The 12,673-nt window shown below is 39.9% G+C and overlaps 1 protein-coding gene across 2 annotated transcripts; it reads right to left on the bottom strand.

Moving 5' to 3' along the window:
* Nucleotides 1-117: 117 nt before the first annotated feature.
* Nucleotides 118-12,673, bottom strand: rasal3 (RAS protein activator like 3). 2 transcript variants are annotated; one of them, XM_049720107.2, is made up of 20 exons: nucleotides 12,522-12,616; nucleotides 11,847-12,436; nucleotides 10,428-10,561; nucleotides 10,271-10,349; nucleotides 8,476-8,531; nucleotides 8,308-8,393; nucleotides 7,981-8,110; nucleotides 7,585-7,683; nucleotides 6,818-7,492; nucleotides 5,435-5,579; nucleotides 5,215-5,359; nucleotides 4,888-5,124; nucleotides 4,569-4,770; nucleotides 2,877-2,968; nucleotides 2,700-2,801; nucleotides 2,266-2,431; nucleotides 2,049-2,156; nucleotides 1,791-1,981; nucleotides 1,535-1,619; nucleotides 118-1,044 (listed from the first exon to the last, which is right to left on the bottom strand). In XM_049720107.2, the coding sequence occupies exons 2-20, from the start codon at nucleotides 12,400-12,402 to the stop codon at nucleotides 985-987; spliced, it is 3,348 nt and encodes a 1,115-aa protein (XP_049576064.1). In that variant the 5' UTR covers nucleotides 12,403-12,436; nucleotides 12,522-12,616; the 3' UTR covers nucleotides 118-984. The 2 variants fall into 2 exon arrangements, with proteins under 2 accessions (XP_049576064.1, XP_049576063.1); XM_049720106.2 differs by having other exon boundaries at nucleotides 5,215-5,579; nucleotides 12,522-12,673.

The following is a 12,673-nucleotide window of genomic DNA, read 5'->3' as shown; positions in this document are numbered from 1 at the left end:
ATTTGCCCTATTCTCAAATTCTTACTATTTTGCATAGTTTCCCTACTTTAATGTTCAAGGTCATCTAAGAAATGTAAATATAACAACTATAACGCAAGTAAACATAAAGACAGTTAATATGGATTGATTTGATTTTTATTAAGGAAAAAAGCTCTTCAAAACCAACTGGTCCTGTGTAGAAAAAATACTTGCCCCACATATCATGAATTCACTGTGAGCTATCACGGCTGAGGAAGGCTAACAGTTAATGTTCACGTTCACTGAGCATGTTCAATCAAGATACTAGAACTTGTCTGACGAAATAAAGTCAACGGAAAGATCTCAAAAAGCTATAATAAAAGGCCACGAACCAAAGAAATTCAAGAACAAATGAGAAATAAAGTAACTGGCTCATATCTCATCTGTCTAAAAAGGTTTACAAAGCAATTCTCATCGCGAACCACATTTCACACATCTATTGTTGTGAATACTATTCTTCAAATGGCCATAACATTGTGACTGGTCAAAATTTACTGCTCATACAGATATTACAAATATAAAAAAGTCCGTATATACACTATAGAGTGAGTTCTTCACCGTCACAAATTACTGAGCATTTTTGTGTTGGTAAAGGCAGAATTTCAAGGTAAACGTTTTATTGTGTCTATTGTAAGATTGTGTGAGTGAACCAAATATTTTTGACTGAGTGTTTGTCGAAATCTTGTACTGACTTTGGTGTGAACTTTATATGAAGTGCTTAACACAAATAAAATCACTGCTCGAAGGGCTATTGATTGTTCAGTCATTTGTCAGCGTTTCAGTTTTTGTAACAGATTCAATTCATCATACTACACACCAATAAATGTCTGGCAAAGATAAGCTTAGTTTTTATGTGCTCGCTGAGAAATGGCTAAGAAGCATACTTGGGGCTATACTGAAACTGTATACAGCTATGGCAAACCCTAAGAAGTAACTCATCCTGAACTGACAATTTGTTCCTTTTCATCAGCTTGTTGATTTATTGAGCTGATGAATATCCTTCATCAAGCCGGCAAACTGCTCCTCCTGTGAGTACATGAAAAAAAAAAAAAATTAAATCATTTTTTGAAAATCGGCAGCTCACTCATGTTTATAGCTTGAATTTCTGTTGCAAGATTGATGCTGATCCCAATGAACAGATGTTTTCATAGCATAGACTGAAACATTAATACTTTTTGATTTCAATGGAATCAAACAATAAAAAAAATATCTCTCTTGGTTTTAAAGATCTACTACAATAAGATCATGATATGGGGTATGCATCTCTCCAAAAAAACACAATTTGATATGGTTCTTCATTCATGAGGTATAATATGATTCAAGGATGTAACCGTTTTGAAATATAATGATTCCATTCAGTATGATTGTGCAGGACTGGAATTTGATTCAATTTGGTAGAGATGTAGAATTTGCTGTGTTTAGGATTTTGCCGCAAGATGTAAAACCTCCCCAGTCTGGATTTGTCAAACTGAAACCGAATTCCTGATTCGAATCAGTTTTTGTCCTTGTGTCGTACCAGTATGTTCATTCGCTCAGCAGCTGCAATTGCGGCATTCAGCTTGCGCTCATCATCCTCCCTCTCCTCCTCGATCACGTCCAACCTATCAAAGAAACAGACAGCCAAGACGTACGAACTGGTTACTTATAATAAAAGCCATTCTCTTTTTAATAGTATTAATAGTACAGGTAAATGCAATTCCAACATGGCCATGAATGTGCTGAGTCTAGAGTAATGATGAGTTATTGATTAAATAAAACATGCCGTTTTTTACCTGAAGGTGGCGCCAGCAAGCTGCGCCTCCCGCACAGCCAGCAGATTCCGAAGCTCATCCATTTCGGCCTGCAGTATTGCATTCTGAGCTTGACTTTGGTTAATGAAGTCCTCCAGTCGCTTTGCCATTTCCAGCTCACGCTCAGTCACCTGGTCTATTCCCAGGCGGAGCTCGGACAGTTCTTGGGCATGCTGGTTCATGATGTGAAAAGATGTTACTGAGAATTCGATTGCCTTTCTGAGGGTAGGTATGACCTACCTTATCTAGTAAGCTGAGTTCCTCCTGCTCAGAGTGCATCTCTCTGGGCTCCCTGTTTTGTACATCTTTAATCCAAGGTACTGGTGCGCATGGTTTGATTGCTTCGCTCTAATGACGAGAAAACTTCATTCCATTTCAGCCCGTATATACGCCATAATGTAATATTTGAAAAAGAAATGGTAGTTGACATAAGTCTGGCTTTTCATTTTACACTCACAGGTTTTGGTGATGATATGAGTGGCTGGTTTGTTTCCAAATCTTGTTCATGCTCCCCTGTGGGTAGGGCTTCAGAACTTGTCTGCCTCTTTAGTCTTTTTTCAGGACGTCTATGAGGTGCACTTTGAGTTCTGGTGACTGGCTTCCTTCTCCTAGCTTTCACATCTCTGCAAAAAAAAAAAAATCACACTTGTGTCGATCTTTATACATGTAAGATTTGGAAGTGATAGAGGGGTTTGTCAAATTCACATATATTACCTAGCAAAGTAATGTGTATTGGCAGTTAACTGATGGTAACACTTAAGATACTTAATAGTATAGCAAGCTAATGAAGATGAGCATAGCTTCACCAGAATGTTGTAAAGCTCTTGTAGTATTATGTAGTTGCTCTTTATAACAATATTGAAATCTAAAGTTGGACAGAAGACCACATACCCATCTCTCTTGGCGTCCTGAGGAAGCTGTTGGAGGGATGATTGATGAGGGCTAAATTTGCTCAAGTCCTTTGGAGGAACATACATTGGCTTGACTTGTTTCCTGGGGAATGTGACAAAGAAGGCACTTTTACTAAAGTATGACAACAACCAAAGACAGATCATGAGGTCAACATACTGGTTAATTGTTATCTGGTGCATCTCAGGGCCCAGTGACTCTGTTATCTGGTTCAGAATCAAAGGCAGAGGGTGCAATTTCTCAATGGTGTCCTAAAGCACATAAAAGCTCTGTTAGTTTGTGTGAAAAATGATGATGCTACAAAATCACAAACAGACCAACAATGAGAAGAAAGCAACTGGATAAAGGAGCATAAAGATAACACACAGGTTTCTTTTAGCAATTTGAACACTTGTCTGTCACCAAAATCACAATTAAAATACAATAGGTTACAGTCAAACCAAATGAGCGGGATCCTCATTTTTACTTCTACAATCCAGTAATTATTTTCTTGATAAAAGTCGTAATTTGGAATAAATGTTGTCAACATGAGCGGCTCGGTGGCGCACTGGGTAGCACGTCCGCCTCACAGTTAGGAGGGTGCGGGTTCGATTCCACCTCCGGCCCTCCCTGTGTGGAGTTTGCATGTTCTCCCCGGGCCCGCGTGGGTTTTCTCCGGGCACTCCGGTTTCCTCCCACATTCCAAAAACATGCTTGGTAGGCCAATTGAAGACTCCAAATTGTCCCTAGGTGTGAGTGTGAGTGCGATTGGTTGTCTGTCTCTGTGTGCCCTGCGATTGGCTGGCAACCAGTTCAGGGTGTCCCCCGCCTACTGCCCGATGACGGCTGGGATAGGCTCCAGCACGCCCGCGACCCCCGTGGGGACTAAGCGGTTCAGAAAATGGATGGATGGATGGATGTTGTCAACATAATGGTATGGTTCTTTGTTGGATTGCCCATTGTACAATCAGAGTCAGCACCCTTCTGTTACAATGGCAAATTCTTAAGAAGACTAAGTTAACTTTGTAGGTATGGGACAACCATTTAAAAATTAAAGGAGATAGTAAAATATTCTTCATAAACAATAATTTGGTTGTGCCCAGTGTTTCCACAAGGGATTCAGGGCCCCGGTAAAAAAAAAAAAAAAAAAAAAAAAAATCAATTAATTAATTAAATAAATAAATAAATAAATAAATAAATAAATAAATAAATAAATAAATAAATAAATAAATAAATAAATCTCACTTTGGGCCCCACGCCAACGATGCAAGTCAAAAATATTCTTCTCAAGGGTTCCTGTGAGTTATTGTCATTTCGAATTGTTATATACATACATAACTCCCAACCCAACCCGGTTATGATTATGGCTCGACTGTTAAAGGGCATTTATAACACACCAGTCATTATGTGAGGCCACCCCACCCAGCCAACGTGCACTTTGTTACCAGGCAGGGTAATAACACTAAAATACTTTGTATCTACAGGCCTTCATATTATCGAATCAACACACTACTGTGCATTTGGCTGGACCTCATCTTTTCACGCTTGCATTCATGTACCATAGTATTTCTAGATGTATTTATTATTTACATTCCTTTACCTTATGTTTAGTAAACTGTGAGCACTATTTTGAAAGACGGTGTAAAAACAGGCGGATCTTTATTTTCTAGATGGGTCAAGTGTAGTTTATCTTACTTGGGAATTTTGGAGACATACATTTTTTGTTGCATGAGCAAGATCACCTGGATATTTGGTGACAGAAAGTAGAGTGGACTTTAGACCAGGCGTAAGGTGACGCAGGTAACCTGAATTTAGTGGATTTGTTCGATACTTATGATATTCTGCTCTAAAAGGGAAATGATTCCTTTGTACCTGATCCCTCAGACAGATGATATCAACCAACAGACCATGTAGCACGGCCAGTCGCAGAGGTAGATCCACATAGCCATCAAAAGAACTCATTGGGATTTCAGCATATGAATTGGATACTGTTTGGAGAAAGCCCCTCATTCTGTCCCAATGCTGCTCTAAGAATTCATTCATAAAAAGCATGTACTCCTCCTTGTCTCCAAACCTGCAGTAAGACAATTGAGATGTTTGTTAAAAAAAAAAAAAAAAAGTCATTCCTAAATATATTTCTAAATGTTTAAAAAAATGATGTATAATTAGATTGGCAAATAAAGATGCTCACAGAGTGAAGTTTGCCAAGTTCTGGATGACTTTAGCAGTTAGGGTGAGTGCACGTAGGGTTTTTGGTTCTGGGTATGGTTGTGTCAAACCAAAAAGAGATGGACTCAGGACAGCAGGACACAAGAAGCGAAGGAAGAGGGAAGCAGAGATGAGACGTTGACCAATCTCTGGTCTTCCTTGGTCTTCACACAATACTGTCCAACTTGAGAAAATCTTGTTCAGCTCCTCAGGAAAGTGTCTAAAGGCATTAGAAAAAAAAGTTTTAAAGTTGAAAATTATTATCAAGATCCAAAGTTTGTTTTTTTCCCTGTGAACTTCATTATCTTACCCATGGAGGTCAATAATTTTCCGCACCACTTCGTCACACACTTCCCTCAAATTCCTCTGGTTGTTTGATAGTTCAGAGGCATGACATTTGCGGGGGTCAACTTCACAGTTGTCCCCCATTACATAGAGACGTATGATGAAGTCCCCTGAAACCAATGAGAAAGAGAGCACTATGAAAGTATTTGCAATTACGGGAAACCAGTTTAATCTAACATATTTACCTAGTGTGTCAATGAGGTATTTTTGTCCAACCAGCTTCATATATTCATCAATGGCTTTCGTGGCAATTGTGTTCTCTCTGAAGATAAGAGCCTCCTTCTCTCCAAAACGTTCAATCTCAGCGGTTCCCAAATCAACGAGAAACTCCTGAAACATATTGTATAGTATTTTAGTTTATTATGTGAATTAAATTAGCTCGTGTTTGAGAATTGATGTTCTCCATGTTCCCTCTTCATGATATCATCAGCAAATTTGAAGGTAGTTTGTACCAATTGTATGCGGATGACCACCAAACTTACTTAAACCCTCATATAGAGCTGGAGTGGAACATCTGGCATACAGGGCAGATGCCCGGTAGGCTGGCGTCATTTAGGTGCATTTTAAATTTTCCACCAGTTTACCGGAAAGAGCCTGGCTCACAATTTATAGGGAGCAGCCCATTTAAATAAAGACAGTAGACTGAACTCATCAAAATCAGTGAAGGAGCTTTGAAGTGGTCAGGATTAATGTCTGAGTGCAAATTTTAAAATAATCTGTCTATAGAAAATAACGTTTGATTCTTGCTCCACTGCAGTTAAAAGTTGTATGAGTGAGAGAGCGGGTTGTTATGCTAAGCGATAGAGAGCTAATTGCTTCAAAGTGGACTGTGGACTCAGCCCTCAGCTGAGTTTTTTCCATTCTATAAATTTTCTAACTACTAAATTCAGAGTCCCGAAATTATTGCTTTGTCTCAAATTCTTCACACCACTGAAAGGAAGATCGCAGCAATTGCTTAAAACTCATTTCAGTAAAATATGATGAAAATGGAAAGTTGTGGATTAATTGCAGCATTAAGCTAAGAACAGTCTCCACTGTATACGTTTTTCAAAAAAAAATTCATATTTCTTATGTAGGCATTCAAGTAGGTCTTTATTGTTTTGATTCTTTTTATTCCCTTGGATTTCTGTTTAATAATGTGTATATGATTGTGTATTTTAACAATGTAAAGCCCTTTTTTGGGAGTCCTCTCCGAATTAGGTTGCACTAATTGACTTGAAAAAGTCAAGTTACATAAAGGAACCCAAAGTTAGAATCTCAACAATATCTTGGGTGGATCAAGCCTCTTAATGAGTACAAATCTTTTGTGATTAGACCATGATCATGCAAAAAACTGGAGCAAGCTGTATTACGCTTGACCTCAGCAAAATGCAAAAATAATTAATTGTTTGTATTCTTTGCTTTTTTGATGCCCTTCTAAAAATATTTTATCATGCTGGAACAGATTTCTTCAGTTTTCATTAACAGAAAATCTAAAAGTAAAAAATCAGGTTGGCCAACCAGAGTCTCCCAATTGTTTGTGATTGACCTTAGATGTTTGAGTGTTTACATGCGTTCTACTCTTTTACCTTTGCTTTGCCGATACTCTGCAGCACATGCACAAGCGCCCCGGCCAGCTCCTCCTTTTCTTTCACATTCAGAAGTGGCTCCAAGCTTTTGCACATGTCGACATAATTCACAGTCACATACTCAGCAAACTCCTTGTATTTCTCCATAGGAAGAACGTGTAGATTCTGGAAACGGGCCTTGATGCGAAGAGAAGCCTGTGACCCCAGATGCTCTTTGGCGGACCCCGTACTCGACAGCTTGTAAGGAATGATAGGGTACCACTTTTCCTGATAGGTCCTCCCTCGGATATCAGCTAAGTGTATATTGACACTCCCCAGTGGATGCAGGCTAAATTCATCTCGAGAATGGCGCTTTTTCTTGGGATCTTCCTCGCGGAAGAGGTGCAAGGTGATTTGTGAGATGCAGGGAAGATTGTCAAGTTCAAAGAACTCTCCCCAGAATAACTGACATCCCCCTGCAACACCTCCACTACCACCCAGACTTCCTGAAGAACCAGTAGAGATTTCTGCGGCCAGGTTGGAACGACTGGGCACTTTTCCTATAGGGCGAGAGGTGGTACGGGCAAAGAGAGTCCCATCCAAATGTACTTCACAGTAATAGCGCCGTTTGGGAGGCAAATCCTTTGCTTCTTTCACCCACAGATTTAGGGAGTTCTCTGTCCGCTCAATGTTATCCTGTGAACAGTTTAATAGTAAACACTTTTTAAATTGCATTTTCTCCGATGATCAGGATATTAAATTGTATTCTTTTAGATCAAATTGATCACCTTATTGGGCTGGGCAGCCCTTCTCAGGTCTTCAATCCAACGATCACGCTCTGCAGCTGAGGAGCAGCCAAAGCAGTGTGTGTTCTCCGAGTTTATGACCTGTAAGTGCAAGTATAGATGGAAAGTAACAGTATTGTGATTTCTTTCAAATTTGAAGCTCATTTGAAGATTAGTCAGTAAACTCAATACAGATGTGATAACACTTTTATGTTTTTTCACGTGACAGATCTGACAGTACACACAGTTTGCCTACCTCAAGACAATGTGGCCTGAACTATATGAAGTTGTTGGTTTAAGGTAAAACTACTTGTTGTTGCGTTTTAAACAAAAGAGAGACCCGTCCAACAAATATTTTACAGTCAAAGTGAAGAATGCATGGGTTGGAGAGGACTGTACCTCAAAACAGTACTTCTCCCCTAAAATGGAGCTGTGGACTGGCCTGACCACAGTACTGGCATCTGCACTCAGATCCAGACTTCCTACAGGGCTCACAGGAATTGATACAGACTCCTTGGATCCATAGTGCCTTTAAATAATTACAATACAATTTGTCACAATGGAGTCCATCAAATTTTATATAAAAAAATGTAAAACAACATGCAGGAACACATTCATAAGATAGAGCGGCACAGATTTACTGTATGGCACAGTTTAATTTCCAGGAGAGCCACAATTACATAAACACTATTTATCAGTATTTAATGGATTTAAGCTACTATTTACCTGCTTCCTTTGTTTAGTCCCACGTGGTTCAGTTGAGTGTTGCTGTTTCTCTTAGCCTTGTTCTCAAAACGTCGCTTAATCAGTGCCTTCAGGGCGAAACATAACATTTAAAATGCATTTGAAATATGTTGCCAATCGATCATTATGCGTGATGTGTCTTGCACTCACCCGCACACCACCATCTTCTTTCTTTGGTCGAGAGCTCACGGGGTCAGGACTACATTCTAAAATGAACACATATAGAATATAACACACCAATGACTTAATTTAGTTATTGAGTTACTGTTTTTAAAGTAAGTGCTTGTTTGAAAGTTCTTTCAAATTTTCATGATCACTCCCTCTGTAAATTTCCACCATGACTCATGTGTTCATTTTCACTAGAGTAAGTTTGGCATTTCAAACATGTGACAGTACAAGATGTGGTTTTCAGCAGAGGCGGAAAAAGTACAGGTACTTGTTCAAAAAAATGGCACAAAGTAGAGAGCGATTCATATTGATTGATTCATAATCATTTTTGTTTAAAGTAAAAACGTACACACTAAAATATACTTGAAGGGGGAATTTTTTTTATATGTTCAAATGCCCCCACAAGTCTGAGCTTGGCATTCTGATTGATGTTGCATTTGTGGAATATGACTCAAGGACTACAATTCTGCTGGTTTTATCTGTCTCAGGTGTCGGCCATTTTGTCACTTGTCGACTGAAAAGGACATCACAGTTGCCAGGTTACAACTAATCACAACTCACCAGTTTTCTGAAGCTCAGTCGTGATTGGATGTAACCTGAGACCTGGCAACTGTTATGTTATTTTTAGTCATCAGCAAATGACAAAATGGACGTCCGCCGAGATGGATAAAATACGGTTTTGCCTGTTTGATATATGTTCCACAAATGAAACATGAATCAGAGCAATGTTTTTTGACTTGTTGGCCTGCACAGAACATATTATTGCAAAGAGAAGAAAACAAAACCTCAAAAGCTAGCACTGGCTTAGGCTGTAAGTCCATTGAAACTGAATATTGTATAGGTAGCTTTCTCAATATTGTGAACCGACAAAAACTAAATATTCTAAAAAATATATATTAATAATTCTCCCATATGTATTTTCTGCCCAATCTAATCTAATCTCCAATCAATAAATCAAATATTCAAAATCTCAACTGCAGTTTACTATAACTCTATTCACATCTTTTTGATTTGGTGGTGTTATCTGTTTTTCCATCCATCCATCCATCCATCCATCCATCCATCCATCCATCCATCCATCCATCCATCCATCCATCCATCCATCCATCCATCCATCCATCCATCCATCCATCCATCCATCCATCCATCCATCCCCAAAAAAAACCAACACACCTAATTCGACCATGCAAGGCACAAAAAGTACCAACACTGGTATCTGTTTTTATATGTAGGGAGTAAAGGTAAAAAGTCAAGTAATGTACAAGTAGCTGAAAAATCTTCAAATTGCTGCTCACACCACACTCTCGATCTTACCACTTACCCAATGCCCCACCACATACAATCCATCGTCTGAATCCCATCATTTAGTACAAATGGTCATCAATCTGTCCCCATGTAAAAATCCCTCCTCTCTGTGGGAGTCCAATGTTGACACAACCAGTCACCTCACAACAACCAGCAAAAAGCAATGCTAACTCTATGTACTCTCTGAACTTGAATAAAAAGTGGACTACTGTATGCTCTCTGCTTTCCCTGGCCCACAAGAATAACTGCTGATACTATCTTACAGGGGGGGGGGGGGGGGGGGGGGGGGGGGGGGGGGGGAGGAAGCAATTTGACGTTCATACTCGTATAAACATTTGGCTATTTCCTCTGTGGCTGTCTGCGGGAATAAAACGTCTCCTTGAGCTGATATCAACATGGTAGCGCTTCAGTTTTTGAGGAAATTGAGTATGACATTGTCCCCCAATGTGAAATAGAAGCATTATTTCTTGACCTGCGTCAATATCCACAAGATTCTGCATACTGAGGTTGGACAGGCAGCTGTTAACACGGGTCCGGGTCCACATTGTCGGCTGGGGACAGAAGCAAAACCCTGAATGATATTTTGCAACTGAAAACAAGATTGTGTGGCTGTGTTAATGTTATAGTACTTCTTCCTCGGTGCAGATGAGAATCTGTCCATCTTGAAGAACACAGTTGCTAATGTTCCACAAGGTAACTTCGCGGGGTTCCGCCCACTGGTTTTTCTGGAGCTCTGTGGACACAGCTTCATGCTCACCTTCACCTAAACAGTCAAGACAAGCAAGCACACGGTGAACCAAAATGCCTTGATGCAATTATAAATTCTTCCTTTACTCAGATTATAAAACATGTCCCCCCCCCCCCCCCCCCCCCACACACACACACACACGCACAGACATAACAATTAGAGCTTTTCCACACAGCAAGAACTAGATTATGATTACATGCATATGCTGGCCTCTGTTTGTTTTGTGTTTGGGTTTTGAACCCATCTCGCCATCACACTTAGCCACTCCCATTTGAAAAGTGGAAAGTGATGTTATCTACACACTGAGCGACTCACTTCCTGTGAGTTTTCCTCAATGTCCATTTCCTCCGAATTATGCGTGAGGTTTGAAGCACAGCAAATGCATTGAAATGTGATATCTTCTCTCGTATTGTTATTTTGTGTTTGTAAAGCACTTGGTTACGACGAAAACCATCGTGAAAGCGCAATATAAATAAAATGCATTGTACTTTATAGCCAAACGAAATCATTTTGACAATCAATATGAATTTGGCTCAATCTGTTTTCTTAATATGACAGAAATAAAACATGAAAATGTTCTTCTGTGCAAACATTTCACCTCTTCTTTACATTCATGGCAAACCTCAAAGTTTTGTCTACCGTATTTTCCGCACGATAAGGCGCACCTAAAAACCTCCAATTTTCTCAAAAGCCGACAGTGCGCCTTATAATCAGGTGCGCCTTATATATGGACCAGTATTGAGCCACTACAGCAGGCGTGTCCAAAGTCCGGCCCGCGAGCCAAATGTATATATCTTATATATGGACAAAGTTTTAAAATGGGCCATTCATTGAAGGTGCGCCTTATAATCCGGTGCGCCTTATATATGGACAAAGTTTTGAAATGGGTCATTCATTGAAGGTGCGCCTTATAATCCGGTGCGCCTTATATATGGACAAAGTTTTAAAATGGGCCATTCATTGAAGGTGCGCATTATAATCCGGTGCGCCTTAGAGTGCGGAAAATACGGTACTTTCTTGTATCAAGAATCAACTAAAGCCCCAAATTTTATCTTTCATATTAGACTTAACTGTTGATTTTTTCTGCAGTGTTTGTGTGTGTGTGAGAGTGTGTTGTGTGTACATTTCCAGTTATCAAATTGTACATGTGAACGTGGCTATGCTGAATTTTCTGATGTTTTACATAATTGACAGTAACAGTATCAGTCTCTGTATCTATTTTACATAAGATTCACTTGAACCAAACGTCACATCATCATTTTTGAAAGTACGGATGACGACGTACAATCAAACAGCTCACCTTGTAACAATATAGGGGCGCTGTTCCGACTTTGCAGTCTGGGCCTTTTGAGCTTCTGAGACACAGACCTCCAGCACTTTTTAAATCGGGCCCCTCCTCCCCCTTGCTCAGGCTCCAAAGTGGCTTCTGTAACAGAGGGTTTTGGGGGCTCTCCGTGTGGTGCACTGTCAGAGCTAGAGGATTGGGTCAGCATGGTAAAAAATGACATAGGAGGCAAAGAAAGGGCTCTTTGGAAGGGATTCTTTCCTGTAGAATTCATCTTAGTTGCTTTGTCTTCCTCACTCAGGGCCTTGCGCCGCAATTGCATCTTGTTCCATTTGTTGCCCTTTTGAGTCCTTTCAGTTGTAGATGCCGCAGAGGATGCTCCGTCTTCACTCACCTCATGAAGAAATTCCTTTGAGGCCGTTTTCCATTTGTATGTTTTGAGAGGGTCAGTGGACTCAGCTGCTTGTCCCTCGAGATGATCTGCAGGGGGGTTCCTCTTCTTCGCTGCTGATCCTTGTTCTGTTTGAGGTGGATGTGTTGTAGACTCCACTTCTTGTTGCTCAGTGCCCATTTTAATGATCAGGTTGTTGTTGACATTTGTATCTCTTTTTTAGGGGTGCATAAAACAAAATAAATATTGAAAACTGTGCACAGTTAATTTGATAAAAAGCTATTTCGTATCTTACTTACCTTTAGCTCTGACGTACTCGTGAATAATGAGTGAGATGAAGACCCGCTGGTTCTCTTTGCATCATTTCATCATTTCCTGTTTCCAGTTGACACAACATGAAACCCTCCTGAAGGCCTGTCTGTGGTCGCTTTGGTGCTGTACCCAACTACTT

Source organism: Syngnathus scovelli, chromosome 5, assembly GCF_024217435.2.
Source record: "Syngnathus scovelli strain Florida chromosome 5, RoL_Ssco_1.2, whole genome shotgun sequence".
NCBI lineage: Eukaryota > Metazoa > Chordata > Actinopteri > Syngnathiformes > Syngnathidae > Syngnathus > Syngnathus scovelli.
Note: the sequence above shows the minus strand (reverse complement) of the source record. Positions and strands in the feature narration are given on the sequence as shown.

What these genes read in the sequence shown, in the direction of transcription:
- rasal3 (XM_049720106.2), bottom strand. Translation starts at nt 12,402, where the DNA reads ATGGGCACTGAGCAACAAGAAGTGGAGTCTACAACACATCCACCTCAA. An exon ending in CGCCCCTATATTGTTACAAG is followed by an intron (nt 10,562 to 11,846) that starts GTGAGCTGTTTG and finishes TTGACTGTTTAG; the next exon opens with GTGAAGGTGAGCATGAAGCT. An exon ending in AACTTGGCAAACTTCACTCT is followed by an intron (nt 4,771 to 4,887) that starts GTGAGCATCTTT and finishes GTCTTACTGCAG; the next exon opens with GTTTGGAGACAAGGAGGAGT.